Genomic DNA, 18,326 nt, shown 5'->3' on the forward strand with positions numbered 1-18,326 from the left:
GGTGCAGCCTCAATGGTTTGAAAGGCCTCCTTTTGCAATGTAGGTATTCTGTGATTGAAATCTCCTCTTAGCCTACTTCCCCCCAAGAACAGTACAAACTTCTCTAATCTATCCTCATCATTGAAGTTTCTCTTTCCTGAAACTATTCTTGTCAATCTTTTCTGCACCCTCTTAAAGTGTGGCACCATAACTGTACACAATACTCAAGCTGAGGTATAACTAGTGTTATGTGCAAGTTCAGCATAACCTCCTTGCTCGTGAACTCTATGCCCCTTTTATTAACTCTCTCCACCTGTCCTACCACCTTCAAATGATCTACGCACATATACAACTAGGTCCCTTTGCTCCTGCACCTCTTAGGAATTATACCCCTTATTTTGTACTGTTTCTCCATGTTCTACCTAACAAAATGCATTACATCATGCTTCCCCATAAGGAACTCCATCTGCCACCTATTTGATTACTCCACCAATTTGTCTATGTTCTTCTGAAGTTCTACACCGTCCTCCTCAAAGTTTATAATACTTCTAAGTTTCATATTATCTGCAAACTTTGAAATTGTCCGTTGCACACCAAAATTGACACTTGACTGACCTCATTTCCAAGGATCAATTCCAAAAGTGCATCCTTTCTTGTTAACTGGACACATGCTGCGATAGAAAATTTTCCTGACCACAATCTAAGAACTTTTGCCACTCCCATCCTTTACCCTACCACTGTCTCATTCTATATTCGGGCAGATCAAGTGTGGTATCCTCATGCCGTGCTTGGTTGAAGTCATTAGGTTGCATTTCAGCTTCCTTTGAAGCAATTTTTAAAAGCGGTATCTCGGCCTTTTGGCTAAGATGCAAATGAGATCAAGCCTTGGAGGAGGAGCTACGCCTACTCCAATAGGCAAACTTGGATCATATAGATCAAGTCCAAGACAGGAGGTGAGAGCCCTCTCTTGTCAGCTTGGATCGGGAATGTCTCAACTTATTCAGACTCTGAATTGGACTTGATTTGATGGAATTGGCATAAAAAAAATTCCATAATATATGCCTCTCTCTGCGATTTCCCTGCACGTTTGTTCTTCTGCATCCTTCTCACTATGTTGTTAGCAGTCTGTAGAGATTGTAACATTTAAAGCACAGAATGACCCAATGCTTGTTACATTTTTTCCTGCCCAGTAATAAGGGTGGGATTCTCTTGGAATGTTGCGACAGGTCGCCAAATCAACTCAAGGGTCAGTGAACAGGATTTATGAAGAAGTCAGTTTTAGTGAGACAAGCTGTTTTAACCAAAATCAAGAATCCTGACCAGGGCACAGGGAGAGGGAACAGGGAAATGTCCCTAAAAGATAAGTTGCAGGTAGAGGACAGAGACATACCCCAGTTAAGAAAAAAGCAGAGAAACAAGTTCCACACAGGAAGAAAGTTCTGGATGGCAGATTTTAAGTGATGAGGGCTCAGAAGAAGGCCTGAGGTTCCACAAAGGCAGCAGCAGAAGTTGATGAGTCTGTGCTGCAGGATGTTGGAACATAGTTATCCCTTTAGAGCCGTAATGTTCTGCTTGGAGTGCAAACTCCAAAAACTAAAATTGTGAGTATGAGTTGGTGCTTTATTGCAGACTTAACAATCTTGGAGATGAGAGTGAAACCCTGTCAGGTGTGGCATTGTGGATGCAATCTAAATTGGAGCTACTTTTGGAGACAATTCCCAGGTTAGAACTTCAAAGGTCAAGACTGGAATCCCTCTTAAGGGAAACAGAGTTCAATTGAGATTGGTTGACTCAGTATTATTGATTTCTGGATGGGTTGTTGAGAGATCCATGGACTTTGCAATGATAGTTGTGACCAAGGCAGTGTGGTCTGTAGAACGAGTTTTCCTGTTAATTCACATGTACCTCATAATATGTTAAAGTACAAGGTAGATTTTTGTAATTTATCTTTCTGAACTTGTATAGTAAAGTTTAGTTTTGTTTGTTCAAAACACCTAGAATCTTGTGGCATTATTCGATGAACAAGTGTTTTCTACTTGCAACAAAAAAGTTATTAGTCCTTATCTGAATCTTACTATAAACTTTAAGTTTAAGTTTATTTAATAGTGTCACAAGTGGGCTTACATTAACATGGCAATGAAGTTACTGTGAAAATCCCCTAGTCTGTTTGGGTACACAGGGAGAATTTAGCAATGCCAATGCACCTAACCCGCATGTCTTTTGGACTGTGGGAAGAGACTGGAGCACCCAAAGGAAACCTACATGGATGCAGGGAGAATGTGCAAACTCCACAAAAGTCATCAGAACCTGGTCCCTGGGGCAAAGGCAGCAGTGGTAACCACTGTGCTACCATGTCGCCCTCAGTTGAGATCTTGGAGATCTAGTCTAGGATTATAACATGAATTGGATGTCTGGCCAAGTATCATAACATGATTCTCTCTTCTTGGACATGATCACCGCCTGGCACTGGTGTGGCATAAATGCTCCTCCCAAGCTTATCAACCCAAGCCTAAATGTTGTCCAGGATTTTCTGCATATATGTGGACTGCTTCAGTATCTGAGAAGTCACAAATGATACTGAATGAACATTGTGAAATAATCAGTAAGCACCTTCACTTCTGATATTATGATGGAGGAAAGGAGATGAAGCAGCTGAAGGTGACTGTGCCACGTCACTAAACTGAGGAACTTCTGCAACATCATCCAGTGGTTGAGATGGTTGAGTCCAACAACCAAAACCACCTTCCTTTTCTGCTGGCTATGATTCCAGCCAGTCAACAACTTTCCCTCAATCTCCATTGGCTTCAATTTTGTTCAAGCTCCTTGATACCACAGTCAGTCAAATTCTGCCTTGATGCCAAGGGCAGTCACACTCACCTGGAGTTCTGCTCTTTTGTCCTTATTTGGACAATGGCTGGAATGAGGTCTGCAGCCAAGGCTCTTGGCAGGATCCAACCGAGCATCGATAAGCAGGTTATCGATGACTAAGTACTGCCTGGTAGCAATGTTAATGACATCTACCATCTCTCACCCCCCATCCTGTTGGCGTCACTTTGCATCATGAACCAGCTGTGCAACCAACTGACCTAATCCACTCCCATACCGGCTGAGGTTATTCATGAAGGTCTCGCCTTCTCAACCTTGCCCCTCACCTGAGCTGTGCTGATCTTCAAGTTAAATCATCATGGTCAACTATTGCTCTCAAAGTGGAGAGCAGCTTATGGTCATGTGGGATTGTGGCAACTTTTCCTTTACTTATTTTAAGTTATTTGTGAGATATGGGTGTCACTGGATGGCCATCATTTATAGATTGCCCGAGGGCAGTTGAGAGTCAATCGCATTGTTGTGACTCTGGAGTCAAATGTAGACCAGACCAAGTAAGGATGGCAGATTTTCTTACCTAAAGGACATTAGTGAACCAAATGTTTTTTTTCTAACAATCAACAATGGTCTCATGGTCATCAGTAGATTCTTAATTCCAGATATTTTTATTTTATTGAACTCAAATTCCACCAACTGCTGGATTTGAACCTGGGTTCCCCAGAACATTAGTGGAGTTTCTGGATTAATAGTCTAATGATAATATCACTGGGTCATCGCCTCACCCTTACTGATGCTTAAGAATAAACTGATGGGGAAATAATGGCTGGGCTGATTTTATCCTGGTGTTAATGGGCAGGAAATATCTATCAATTTTCCACATTGTCAGGCAGACAGAACTTTACTGGAACAGCATGGTGAGGAGTACAGCTCGTTCAGGAGCAACAACGTAAAAGCAAAATACTGCAGATGCTGGGAAATATGAAATAAAAAGACACAGCCAGTCTGGCAACATCTGTGGAGAAAATAAGAGTTAACATTTTGATTCCGAGATGAGGAGTTACAAGCGTGTACTCCTCTGGTTAGTTAGACTTCCTTCCCTGGAGGACATCAGTGAATCAGATAGGTTTTTACAACAACCTGGTAGCATCACGGTAAACATTACTGAGATGATTTTTTAAATTCCCCATTTAATTGGATTCAAATTCCACCAGCTACCATGATAGGGTTTTAAGTTGCATCTTCACACCTTTTATGTCTCTGGTTATTTGTCCTGTGACATAGGTGGTACACCACTGTTCTCAAAATTGTGGGAAATGATGTACACTGGTACTGCAGGAGATTTTATTTTGATGACTGGTTGATTGGCCATGTTAAAAAATTGCCCCTTAGTGTCCTGAGATGCATAGGATTAGTGGGTAATTACATAGGGATAGAACCTGGGTGGGATTGTGGTCAGTGCAGACCCAATGGGCCAAATAGCCTCTTTCTGCACTGTAGGGTTTCTATGATTCTGATTCTATGACTGGTCAAAGCATAGTCATGGTCTGCAGTTGGATTTGTAGTACCTCACTTTGGAGTGCTTAATGGTGGAAATGTTCCCTCATGCTAACTTCCATTCCCTTGATAGACAGAAATATTCATGAGAAACTCCACCACAGTAATATTAATTGTATAGGTTGATAACAACCAATTAAACTAACACAATTACTTGACACATTAAGTTCAAATATTCCAGCATTACTGTATTCTGAGGACTCTTAAAGTTATTAGAATGATTACTTAATTAGCACGTTGATTTATTTCACTCAGTTTTCATGCATCAACTGCATCTGAGGTATGATAATGTTGTATCTTGTTTCCATAATATACTATTAATTACAGTTTAGCATAATTTTGATATGATACAATGTTAATTATTTGAACAATTGTTATTTACATATTGCTTTTAATGTAACAGAATGTCACAAGGCTCTTCAAACAAGCATTTTAAAACTAAAAATGACACCAATTCACATGAAAAGATATCAGGTCAGATGATCCAAAAACTTGACCAAAGAAATAGCATTTAAAGGAACGTCTTAAAGGAGAAAAGTATTGTAGGGAGGCAGAGAGGGATAGAGAAAAGTCCAGAGCTTCGGGCCTTGGCAACTGAAGGCATGGGCATCAATGGTGGAAAACTGAAATCAAGGATGCTCAGGAGACCAGAATTAATACTATCAGAATTTACTTTGTAGAAAACCCGTCACAAGCTTTCAAAGTAATTTACTCAAATGTCTGGCAGTCCAGATCAGTCTTTGGCCAACCTGAAATTGAAGCCACTACTAATTCCTGGGAGATCATTTCAAAATGCATTTTGTCACTGGACTTGTGGAGTGTAATCTGACTTTAGGGTTTAAATGTAGGTAAATAAATTGATCTTATACTGAATTTACTTAGTAAAATGGCTGTATGCATTGAACAAAGATGTGCTCTGCCCATCTTACAACCAAACTTTTTCCAGTTAAATAAAAGCTGAACCATGTTATTGCACCAAAGGTGTTTAACTTAGGTAACAGAAACTAGTGGTTTAACTTTGTAAATCTCCCAAACATAGGATGGTTCTCAGTGCTACATATTGATTTTTTAACCGCAGGGGAACATAGTACCTAACCATTAAATGATCATATTGCTGAATATTTACTTTCCAACATCATCAGTTTTGTACTTTGATGCCATTCAGTGCTGTAAAAATATAAACAGGGCTTGATAACAGTGGTAATTCACTATTATCACAACTGTGCGAAGATAACTCATATTTCTTTCAAACATTTTTTGCAGTGGGATGCAGTTAAAGAAAATAACAATTTTTTTGAAGAAAAATAATACCCTTGAGCTGTTTTGTCACTGCCAGTAAATCTTTGAATGATCCAAGTCACAAATCATCCTGTACAGAAAAAAGATTGATCTATCCAACTTGATTGAAGCACCTGGAACTGATGAATCTTTAGAGCCATTGGGCAGGATTTTCTGGTTCCACCCTCCCCAAGATTAGAAATTCCTGCTCAAGCTCAATGGATCTTTGGCTTGTCTGTCATATTTACCGTCCCTCTAGCAACCACTCCCATGGTGAGTGGAACCAGATGATTTAGGTCATTGAATCTCAATAAGACAAACCATAGTTAGGTGCCTATTGTTCTTTCTATGGAGCAGAAGGCATTCTCCATCTCCATCTACTTCCTTAAAGTCCCTTACCTTTCAAAAGCTGGCCATGATACCTCTTCACTGAGTTCTGAGCCCTCACTGCTACCTGAAATAAAAAAAATGTTGTGGATTAAAACATTAAAATTTGTCTTTGTGACAGTTTAAAATTAAGTATATTTTACAAAGTTGACATATCAATCGTGCCGTTTCTACCTACCTACTCCTGAGCAAAAGAATACAATAATTTATTAGAATACAATAATATGCAAAGAAGAAAACTAAGAAAACCTTTTAATGCTATCTGTTAATTGGGGGTAACACAGTGGTTATTACTGCTACCTCTCAGCACCTGGGACCCGGGTTTGATTCCCAGCTTGAGTCACTGTCTGCGTGGAGTCTGCATGTTTTCCCTGTGTCTGCTTGGGTTTCCTCCAGGTGCTCTGGTTTTCTCCCACAGTCCAGAAGACATGCTGGTTAAGTGCACTGGCCATACGAAATTCTCTCTCAGTGTATCTGAACAGGCGCCTGGAGTGCGGTGTCTAGGGGATTTTCACAGTAACTTCATTGCAATTTAAGCCTACTTGTAACACCAATAAGTATACTTTTAAATCTTTTTTAAACTTTTAATTCTTAAATTAATGTCCTGTTTGATGCACCTGATTGGCACAGTGTCCTTTCACCTCAGGGATCTAGGTTTCAAAACAATATAGGATGAATATCTCATCCTTTAGTTAGTTACAAGAGTCTAAATTAAAAATTGGTGTTTTCAATCAATTCCCACTGGTCTTGAATAGAATCATAGAATCCCTGCAATGCAGAAGGAGGCCATTCAGCCTATTGAGGCTGCACAGGCAACAATCCCACCAGGCCCTATCTCTGTAATGCCACGTATTTACCCTGCTAAACCCCTGACACTAAAGGGCAATTTTGAATGGCCAATCCACCTAATCTTTGGACTGTGGGAGGAAACCGGAGCACCCGGAGGAAACCCACACAGATACGGGGAGAACATGCAAATTCCAGACAGACAGTGACACAAGGCTGGGATTGAATCTAGATCCGTAGTGCTATGAGGCAGCAATGCTAACCATGTGCTGCCATGTCAAAGTTACTGTAGATATAGATAGTATATCTATTAAACATTAGAAAATGTGTAGTCTCAAGACTTCAAAGATGCAGTGCCCATTGGTAGCACTATAAATGTTATGTGATTGGTTTCAATTAGACAGCATCTAACATTACATTATGAACCTGATTCAAATCTCAGAAATATTTCTTCCATATCTAATGTAATACCAACCTATTATTTATTGATTTATTTAAAGTTAATTCAACATGAACTTAAAGTCATTTGTCAATCATGTAATAACATCCAACACTGTTATCATTTCCATTCTAAATGTCAAAGTGGTTTTCACCCCAAACTCTCATGATGTAAAAGATCAGAATCTATTCACACACCTATTGATATTCCACTGGAAATAGTGGAACTTTCTGCCTGAACTCTGGAAGGGGTGTAGTTTTCCATTACACTGTCATCTAGTAGGTGCCGAGGTCTTCCATTTGGAAATGTAGCGCTCTTAAACTCTACTGTATTCATCTTGTGTATAAAGCTGTGGAAAAAGACATTAACTTGAATTCTTCTCATTCATGCAATAAAATTTAAGTGTGCATATAGAACATAGAACATAGAACATAGAACACTACAGCACAAACAGGCCCTTCGGCCCACAAGTTGCGCCGACCACATCACCTACCAACCTACAGACCTATCTATAACCCTCAATCTCATTAAACCCCATATACTCATCCAGAAGTCTTTTAAAAGACCCCAGCGAGTTCGCCTCCACCACCACTGACGGCAGCCGATTCCATTCACTCACCACCCTCTGAGTGAAAAACTTACCCCTAACATCACTTCTGAACCTCCCTCCCCGCACCTTAAATCTGTGTCCTCTCGTAGCGACCATTTCAAACCGGGGAAATAGCCTCTGAGAGTCCACCCTATCTATTCCACCCTATCTATATGTGATCTGAGAATTAGTTCCAGTTACTTTTTGCCCCAAAACATGTCTCTATTAATTTCTAGGAATGTTTATTATGTGGGGTTAAAAAAAGTCAGTGGGGCTTCGCCTGCCTGGTTGCAGTATTTAAAAATCTCAGGGGCTAAACCCCTCCCTGTAGGCATTGATAAGTTTGTTTTTCCACTATTGTGTAGATTACAGGACTCTCTACGCTGTGCACTGGAGCCAGAATTTTTTTTCCTCCAGGCAGGTCCTATTCAGCCTTGCACTTGCTTCCGAAATGCTCATTTTTGCCACAGGCATAAAACACAGCTTCCTAAATCTATACTTCTCCTGAGGTGGGCTCCCCCACACCGATAGCACTCTTCACAGTTCTTGGTTTATAGACCAAATGTCTTACACATCTGCACTCTCTCTGGTTCTGTACTTCTTAGTTCATTAAACTCTGTGCTCCTATCCCTGGCATTATTGACATTAGCAGTTTCCCTCAAAACTTGCACCAGCTTGCACACTTTGAAGTTCCATCGTGCCATTTTCTGCACTTTCTACAGCAAGGGCAATTTCTAAAGTCTTTTTTAGGGTTATTTCTGCTTCTGCCAACAGTTTCTTCTGTATGGCAGTATTATTCACCCCACACACTAGCTGCTCTCTCAACTTGTTATCAGGGCAGACCCAAATTCACAATATCCAGACTTTTGCCTCAACCTCTCCAATAAAGCTGTTATTGCCTCCCCAGGAGCTCTTGCTGTGAGTTAATTTTCTATCTCTGCCTAGTCACTGAAGGCTTCACATTTTTCCTACTTCTTCGAAACTTTTAGTGTCAGGGACGTACAGAGAAGTCAGGCTGTGAGCCATTACCCTTGGTTTCTACTCCCCCACTATTTTGTTTGCTTTGAAGAAATATCACAGGTGTTCAACATATTGGACCCAATCCTCCAAATCAGGGTCAAATGGCTCATGCTTTCCAAATTGACATTGAATAGATGTAAGAAAGATTGTCGACCACCAAGTGGAGTAACTAAAAAACTGTTTATTAATAGGAATAACTATATAGCTAAGATTTTACCTGTTAAAAACCTGTTTAAAATAAGTTTAAAGCACTTTACTCTTTGTAGAACTGTTTAAAGCATTTATTTATTGTATTTACTGCTTTAAGAATTCCGAGGGTGTGGTGAAAAGGCATTTGTGGACCAGCCTGCTTGAAATCAGCGCCAGGTTTAAAAGGAGGCCTGGTGTAGACAGCGGGCAGCGGAGTGAGTGGGAAGCAGAGTGAGTGGGAAGCAGAGTGAGTTAATAGGGCTTAATATCAAAAAGGGCTTGAAGGAAAAAAGGCCAGGTGAGTTTGTTTGAAAAAAAACAAGGAAAAAAATTTTTTCAAAACTACTACAGCAAGAAACAAGGAAAAAAATTTTTTTCCCCATAAAAAATTACAGTGAATAATGGAGGGGCATGTAATGTGTGGTTTCTGTATGATGTGGGAACTGGCGGACCCCAGGGTCCTTCCCAGTGACCATGTCTGCAGTAAGTGCAGGTTGCTGGAGGAGCTCCAGCTCAAGGTGGATGAGCTGGCCTCTGAGCTACAGACACTGAGGCTCATCAGGGGGAGAGAGGGTGCCCCTAGACTGGCTAAATCTAAGGGTCAGGGACAAAAGGGGGCTGCTGGGAGGAGGAGGAAGGGGGGTGAGGAGCGGAGGCCTCAGCCTCTTAATCTGCATAACAGGTTTGAGGTTCTTGCTTCCAGTCTGGAAGAGGACGAGGCAGGTGAGGTTGGTGAGCAAACTGCACACGGTACAGTGATGCAGCAGGACATAGGCAAAGAGAAGGGGAAAAGGAACGTAGTAGTGATTGGAGATAGTGGGGTGAAGAGTATTGACACTGTCCTTTGTCACAATGACAAAGTGCACAGAAGGGTGTGTTGTCTGCCTGGTGCTCGGGTACAGGATGTTGCAGCTGGGCTGCAGAGGAACCTGGAGTGGGAGGGTGAGAACCCGGTCGTTGTAGTACATGTGGGTGCCGGCGACGTAGGCAAAGTGCGGACTGAGGATCTGGGGAGGGAGTATGAGAAGCTGGGAATGGAATTAAAAAGTAGAACCGACAAGGTGGTCGTCTCTGGGCTACTGCCTGAACTGAGTGCAGACAGGCGTAGGGTTGACAGGATAAAGGAAGTGAATGGGTGGCTCAGGGATTGGTGTGGGAGGAATGGGTTCGAATTTATGGGGCATTGGCACCAGTATTGGGGTAGGTGGGACTTGTTCGGGCGGGATGGGGTTGGTCTGAATCGTGCTGGGACCAGAGTGTTGGCGAATCGAGTAAAGAGGACTGTAGACAGGGCTTTAAACTAATTAGGGGGGGGAGGGTGCGAGGGTAGGTGACGCTACGAGGTCTAAAGTTAAGGATAGGGTACAGGTAAGGGAAGAGGCCGAGGATGTCCCAATTGGTGGCGTTACGGCAAATAGGGTCCAGGTGAAGGCTGGGATGAAAGCGCTTTATCTGAATGCACGAAGCATTCGGAATAAAGTGGATGAGCTGGTGGCGCAGATCGACACAAATGGATACGATCTGGTGGCCATTACAGAGATGTGGCTGCAAGGTGACAGGGACTGGGAGATGAATGTACAGGGCTATCAAGTGTTTAGGAAGGATAGGCAGGAGGAAAGAGGGGGTGGCGTAGCTCTGCTGATTAAGGATAGTATCAAGGTGGTAGCAAGGGATGATATCGGAGCCAAAGAGCAGAACGTGGAATCGTTGTGGGTGGAGATTAGGAACAGCAAAGGGAGGAAGACGCTGGTGGGTGTCGTCTATAGGCCCCCGAATAATGATCTGGAGGTGGGGCGGGCTGTTAACACGCAAATAAGTGCGGCGTGCAGGAATGGGACGGCAGTAGTTATGGGAGATTTCAATCTGCATATGGATTGGTCGACCCATGTTGGACGAGGTGGGCTCGAGGAGGAGTTCTTGGAATGCTGCCGGGATAATTTCCTTGAACAGTGTGTGTTGGAGCCGACGAGGGAGCGAGCTATCTTGGATCTGGTGCTATGTAATGAGGCGGGTAGAATTAGGGACCTTGCGGTGAAGGATCCTCTTGGAGAGAGTGATCATTGTATGGTGGAGTTTCTGGTGCAGATGGAGGAGGAGAAAGTGGGTTCCCGGACACGCGTCCTTTGTTTGAATAGAGGGGAGTATGGTAGGATGAGAGAAGAATTGGCAAATGTGGACTGGGGGAGTGCGTTGGAAGGTAGGTCTGCTGAGGAGCAGTGGAGGATCTTTAAGGAGATCTTTCTTGGTGCTCAGCAGAAATTTATTCCGATGGTTAAAAAGGACAGTAGGAAGAGAGGTAATAAGCCGTGGATAACGAAGGAGGTGAAGGAAAGTGTTAAATTAAAAGCGGAGGAATTTAGAGTAGCTAAGAGCAGTGGGCGAGAAGAGGATTGGGAAAGGTTTAAATGTCAACAAAGATTGACAAAGAAGTTGATAAAGGAGGGTAGGAGAAGCTATGAGGCTGGGCTAGCACTTAATATAAAAAAGGATAGCAAGAGTTTTTATAAATATATAAAAAGGAAGAGGCTGGCTAGGGTGAACGTTGGTCCTTTAGAGGATGAGAAAGGGGAGCTAGTGGTAGGGGATGGGGATATGGCTAAGGTCTTGAATAACTTTTTTGTTTCTGTCTTCACGGAGGAGGACGTGAATAATTTGCCGGGTGTTAGAGATGGAAAGGTGGTAGGAATGGAGGGTCTTAATGACATTACTGTTACTAGAGAGGTGGTGCTCGACAGACTGGAGGGGCTGATTGTGGACAAGTCCCCAGGACCGGATGGAATGCATCCGAGGGTTCTGAAAGAAATGGCGGAGGTTATAGTGGATGCCTTGGTGGTTATTTTCCAGACGTCGCTGGATTCCGGGGAAGTGCCGGAAGATTGGAAAACGGCTAATGTTACGCCGTTGTTTAAGAAGGGTGCCAGGCAAAAGGCGGGGAATTATAGGCCGGTTAGTTTAACGTCTGTGGTAGGTAAAATGTTAGAATCCGTCATTAAGGAGGAAATTGCGAGGCATCTTGAAGGGAATTGCTTGATAGGGCGGACGCAACACGGTTTCATTAAAGGGAAGTCGTGTCTGACAAATTTACTGGAGTTCTATGAGGATGTGTCTAGGGCAGTGGATAGAGGAGAGCCGGTGGATGTGGTCTTTCTGGATTTTCAGAAGGCGTTTGACAAGGTACCTCACAAGAGGTTATTGCAGAAGGTCAGGGGACATGGAGTTGGGGGTAGGGTGTTAGCGTGGATAGAGGATTGGTTGTCAAATAGGAGGCAGAGAGTGGGGGTCAATGGGTGCTATTCGGATTGGCGGTTGGTGACTAGTGGGGTGCCCCAGGGGTCGGTGCTGGGGCCTCAGCTATTTACCATTTATATAGGTGATCTGGAGGAGGGAACCGAGTGCAGGGTGTCGAAATTTGCTGATGACACCAAGATTGGGGGAAAGGCAAATTGTGCGGAGGGTGTGGAGAGTCTGCAGAAGGATCTAGATAGGCTGGGCGAATGGGCCAGGAAATGGCAAATGGAATTTAATGTTGGCAAGTGTGAGGTGGTCCACTTTGGTAGGAAGAATGGTAGGAAGGACTATTACTTACGTGGCGAAAAACTGCAGCAGGCGACGGTGCAGAGGGACCTCGGGGTCCTTGTGCATGAGTCGCAAAAACCCAGCTTGCAGGTGCAGCAGGTGGTCAGGAAGGCGAATGGGATGCTGGCCTTCATAGCGAGGGGGATTGAATATAAAAGTAGGGAGGTCTTGCTGCAGCTGTATAGGGCATTGGTGAGGCCGCAGCTGGAGTACTGTGTGCAGTTTTGGGCGCCGCACCTGCGCAAGGATATTTTGGCCCTGGAGGGAGTGCAGAGGAGGTTTACTAGGCTGATACCGGAGTTGAGGGGATTGAGCTATGAGGAGAGGCTGAATAAACTAGGCTTGTACTCGTTAGAGTTTAGAAGAATGAGGGGAGATCTCATTGAGACGTATAAGATGATGAATGGGATGGATAGGATAGAGGTGGAGAGACTCTTCCCGCTCAAAAAAGACAGTAGGACTAGGGGGCACAGCCTCAAGATAAAGGGGAGGCGGTTTAGAATGGAGTTGAGGAGGAACTTCTTCACTCAAAGGGTGGTGAATCTCTGGAATTCTCTGCCCGTTGAAGTGGTGGAGGCTGCCTCGCTAAATATTTTTAAGAAGCGGGTTGATGGGTTCTTGATAAGAGAGGGGATTAAGGGTTATGGGGAGAGGGCGGGAAAGTGGAACTGAGCCACAACAGATCAGCCATGATCTTATTGAATGGCGGGGCAGGCTCGAAGGGCTAGATGGCCTACTCCTGCTCCTATTTCTTATATACAGAGGGTAAGAAAGATGCAACCGGTTATTTCGACTCCTGACTTCAGTCTGCCTGGGAGAAACCGCACTCAGCCCTAGGATTCACGTGCTTTGGCCCTATTAGGCACTGGGTCACATGACCCTCCAAAACCTTGCCCCTTAAACGAGCTTGCTGCTGTTATGGATGTTAACCTTCATACTCAAACCCTGGAATCCACACTATCTTCCTTTATCCCTTTAATTTGATTCCCTCTATTGATAGCAAGAAATGGTTGGAGACACTGGAAACTGCCAAGGCAATGGGTCCTGATAACATTCTGGCAATAGTACTGAAGACTTGTGCTCCAGAACTTGCTGCTCCCCTAGCCAAGCTCTTCCAGTACAGTTACAACACTGGCATCTACCCAACAATGTGGAAAATTGCCCAGGTATGTCTTGTACACAAAAAGCAGGACAAATCCAACCCAGCCAATTACCGATCAGTCTACTCTTGATCATCAGTAAAGCAATGGAAGGGGTCATCAACAGTGCTATCAAGCAGCACCTGCTCATCAATAACCTGCTCAGTGATGCCCAATTTGGGTTTCGCCAGGGTTACTCAGCTTCTGACCTCACTACAGCCTTGGTTCAAACATTGACAAAAGAGCTGAATTCCAGAAGTGAGAGTGACAAGCCTTGACATTAAGACCACATTCGAGGATCGCTAGCAAAATTGGCATCAGTGGGTATCAGGAGGCAAACTCTCCACTGGTTGGGAGTCATACCTGGTACATAGGAAGATAGCTGTCGTTATGGAGGGTCAGTCATCTCAGCTCCAGGACATCTCTGCAGGAGTCCCTCAGGGTAATATCTTAGGCCCAACAATCTTCAGCTGCTTCATCAATGATCTTCTCTCTTTCATAAGATCAGAAGTTGGGATGTTCGCTGATAGTTGCACAATCTTTAGCACCATTCGCGACTCCTCAGATACTGAAGCAGTCCATGTTCAAATGCAACAAGATCTGGACAATATCCAGATTTGGGCTGACAAGTGGCAAGTAACATTCGCAACACACAAATGCCAGGCAATGACCTTAACCAATGAGAGAGACTTTAACCACTGCTCTTTGACAGTCAATGGCGTTACCATCAAGGAATCCCCTACTGTCAACATCCTTGGGGTTACCATTGACCGTTGACACACCACATTAGGCAAAGGAGAATCCAAAGGGTGTCTACAAATATATAAGGCCAAAAAAGTAACTATGTAGACAGTAAGGCCTCTGAAGGATCAACAAAGTCATTTACGCGCAGATCCACAAAAAATGGGTGAGATCCTAAATGAATATTTCTCATCAGTATTTACTGTTGAGAAAAGCATGGATGTTAGGGAACTTGGGGACATAATTAGTGATGTCTTGAGGAGTGTACATATTACAGAGGAAGTCTTAAAGCGCATCAAAGTAGATAAATCCCCGGGACCTGATGAAATGTATCCCAGGCCATTGTGGGAGGCTAGAGAGGAAATTGCATGTCCCCTAGCAGAGATATTTGAATCATCGATAATCACAGGCGAGGTGCCTGAAGATTGGAGAGTGGCAAATGTTGTGCCTTTGTTTAAAAAAGGCTGCAGGGAAAAGTCTGGAAACTACAGGCCTGTGAGCCTCACATCTGTGGTGGTTAAGTTGTTGGAAGGTATTTTGAGAGGTAGGATCTACAGGTGTTTAAAGACGCAAAGACTGGTTAGGCACAGTCAGTATGGCTTTGTGAGGGGAAAACCATGTCTCATAAATTTGAGGTTTTTGAAGGGGTCACCAAGAAGGTAGATGAGGACAGTGCAGTTGTTGGACTTTAGCAAGGCCTTTGATAAGGTACCACATGGTAGGATGCTGCATAATGTTAAATCTCACAGGATCCAGATTGAGGTAGCTAAATGGATAAAAAACTAGCTTGATGACAGAATAATTCTCAACTCGAGGACAGATGTCAGAGGGTGGTTATAGAGGGTTGTTTTACAAACTGCAGGCCTGTGACCAGTGGTGTGCCTCAGGGATCAGTGCTGGGTCCACTGTTATTTGTCATTTATAAAAATGATTTGGATGAGAATATGGAGGCATGATTAGTAAGATCGCAGATGACACCGAGATTGGCGGCATAGTGGACAGTGAAGAAGGTTATCTCAGATTGCAACGGGATCTTGATCAATTGGGCCAGTGGGCTGACGACTGGCAGATGGGAGTTTAATTTAGATAAATGCAACGTGATGCATTTTGGAAGACTAAACCAGGGCAGGACTTACTCAGTTAATGGTAGGGTTTTGGGGAGAGTTACAGAACAAAGAGATCTAGGGGTGTAGGTTCACAGCTCCTTGAAAGTGGAGTCACAGGTGGACAGAGTGGTGAAAAAGGCTTCAGTATGCCTGCTTTCATCGGTCCGAACATTGAATACAGGAGTTGGGACATCTTGTTGAAGTTGTATAAAACATTGATAAGGCCACATTTGGAATACTGTATACAATTCTGGTCACTCTATTACAGAAAGGATATTATTAAACTAGAAAAAGAGTGCAGAAGACATTTACTAGGATGATACTGGGACTTGATGGATTGAGTGATAAGGAGAGGCTTGATAGACTGGGACTTTTATCTCTGGAGCGTAGAAGGCTGAGGGGTGATCTTATAGAGGTCTACAAAATAATGAGGGGCATAGATCAGCTAGAAAGTCAATATCTTTTCCCAAAGATAGGAGAGTCGAAAATTAGAGAGCATAAGTTTAAGGTGAGAGGGGAGAGATACAAAAGGGTCCAGATGGGCAGTATTTTCACACAGAGGGTGGTGAGTGTCTGGAACAAGCTGCCAGAAGCGGGTACAATTTTGTTTTTTAAAAAATGTTTAGACAGTTACATGGGTAAAATGGGTATAGAGGAATATGGGCCAAATGCGGGCAATTGGGACTAACTTAGGGGTATAAAAAAGAGCAGCATGGACAAGTTCGGCTGAAGGGCCTGTCTCCATGCTATAAATCTCTATGACTTCTATGACATAAACACAGTGGCTACAAGAGCAGGTCAGAGGCTAGGAATACTGCAGCAAGTAACTCACCTCCTGACTCCCCAGGGCCTATCCACCATCTACAAGGCACAAGTTAGGAATGTGATGGAATACTCCCCACTTGCCTGGATGAGTGCAGCTCCAACAACACTCAAGAAGCTTGACACCATTCCAGGACAAAGCAGCCCACTTGATTGGCACCACAACTACAAACATTCAATCCCTCCACCATTGACGTTCAGTAGCAGCATTGTGTACTATCTCCAAGATGCACTGCAGCAATTCATCCAAGATCCATTGACACTATCTTCCAAACATATGACCACTTCCATCTAGAAGGACAAGGGCAGCAGATAAATGGGAAACGCCACCACCTGCAAATTCCCCTCCAAGCCACTCACCATCCCGACTTGGAAATATATCACCGTTCCTTCACAGTCGCTGGGTCAAAATCCAGGAATTCCCTCCTTAACTGCACTGTGGGTCAACCCACAGAACATGGACTGCAACAATTCAAGAAGGTAGCTCATCACCATCTTCTCAAGGACAATTAGAGATGGGCAATAAATGCTGACCAGCCAGCGATGCCCATATCCCATGAATGAATAAAAAAACCCACAGACACTTGCAAACAGGATAAACTCAGCAGTAGACCCATCTGAGTAAGGCTTTAAAATGTGTTGCTGGCATGCAAACAACATGACAAGCAATGCTGGAAAACAAATAAAACCCACAAGTCATCTTCACTTTTGTTTAACAAAAACAAAAAATGCTGGAAAATCTCAGTACGTCTGACAGCAACTATGGAGAGAGAATGGAGTGTTTTGAGTCAGGGTGACTCTTTGTCAGAGCTGAAGACAATGAACTTATGCTGAGATACTAAGGCGGGGGGAGGTGGGGGAGATGGGAGTTGCTTTAATTAATAAGAAAGGCATGGACAAAAAGATGAAGGGAATGTAAATGATGATAAAGGTAGGAATGGTGCTAAGAGTGCCCTTAAGAGATCGGAATGTGTAATTGATCGAACAAAGATTTAGAGTATAGGGATGCAGCAGATGACCTTAGTGGGATGGGGGAGAGAAGGCGGGGTGGCTGAAACAAGATGGAAAGCAAGATTTCAGAAGTGAAAACAATTAAAAACAAGATAAAGTAATAAAAATGGATGTATAAAATGACAAAAATGGAAAAGGAGTGGAGTTGGAGGAGAGGGTTCATGCTCTGAAGTTACTGAACTCAATGTTCAGTTAGGAAGGCTGTAGAGTGCCTAATTGTAAGATGAGGTGCTGTTTCTCCAGTTTATGTTGAGTTTCACTGGAACATTGCAAGAGGCCAAGGATGGACATGTGGACAGGAGAACAGGGTGGTATGTTTGAAATAGCAAACAACAGAAGGTCTGGATCCTGCTTGCAGATGGCCCAAAGGTGTACTGCAAAGCAGCAACCTAGTCTGTGTTTGGTCTCTCTGATGTAGAGTAAACCACATTGGGAGCAGCGAATGCAATAGATTATCTGAAAGAAGTGTTTGGGCCCTGGGATGGTGAACAGGGAGGAGGTAAAAGGGCAGGTGATGTACCTTCTACAATTGCATGGGAAGGTGATATTGGCAGTGGGTGAGGTGTTAGATGTGATGGAGGAGTGGACCAGGGTGTGCTGGAGGGAACAGACAGGGGGAGTGAAGGGAAGATGTGTTGAGTGCTGGGATCATGCTGGAGTTGGCAGAGGACGATTCATTGAATATGGAGGCTGGTAGGATGAAAAGAGAGGACAAGGGGACCCTGTCTGGTTCTGGGAGGGGGGCATTGAGACAGCGGCCTGGGAGATAGGCTGGACCTAGTTGAAGGCCTTGTCAACCAAAGTGGATGGCAAAGCACAATTTTGGGAAGAAGGAAGACATATCACGACTTCATTTTCTAAAGTGGCATAATCAGAACAGATGCGGC

General features: G+C 43.6%; 1 protein-coding gene across 3 annotated transcripts in view; it reads right to left on the reverse strand.

The window, feature by feature from the left end:
* Positions 1–18,326, reverse strand: part of ralgps2 (Ral GEF with PH domain and SH3 binding motif 2) — a 359,688-nt gene that overhangs the window by 72,387 nt on the left and 268,975 nt on the right. For all 3 annotated transcript variants that reach the window (XM_080196004.1, XM_080196003.1, XM_080196005.1), the window contains exons 13-14: positions 7,444–7,595; positions 6,034–6,088 (exon numbers count right to left, since the gene is read on the reverse strand). In XM_080196004.1, the coding sequence (XP_080052130.1) occupies positions 6,034–6,088; positions 7,444–7,595 (207 nt within the window). The remainder of the gene's footprint in view (positions 1–6,033; positions 6,089–7,443; positions 7,596–18,326) is intronic.

Source organism: Carcharhinus amblyrhynchos, chromosome 9, assembly GCF_965287045.1.
Source record: "Carcharhinus amblyrhynchos chromosome 9, sCarAmb.v2.hapA, whole genome shotgun sequence".
In the NCBI taxonomy this organism is placed as follows: domain Eukaryota; kingdom Metazoa; phylum Chordata; class Chondrichthyes; order Carcharhiniformes; family Carcharhinidae; genus Carcharhinus; species Carcharhinus amblyrhynchos.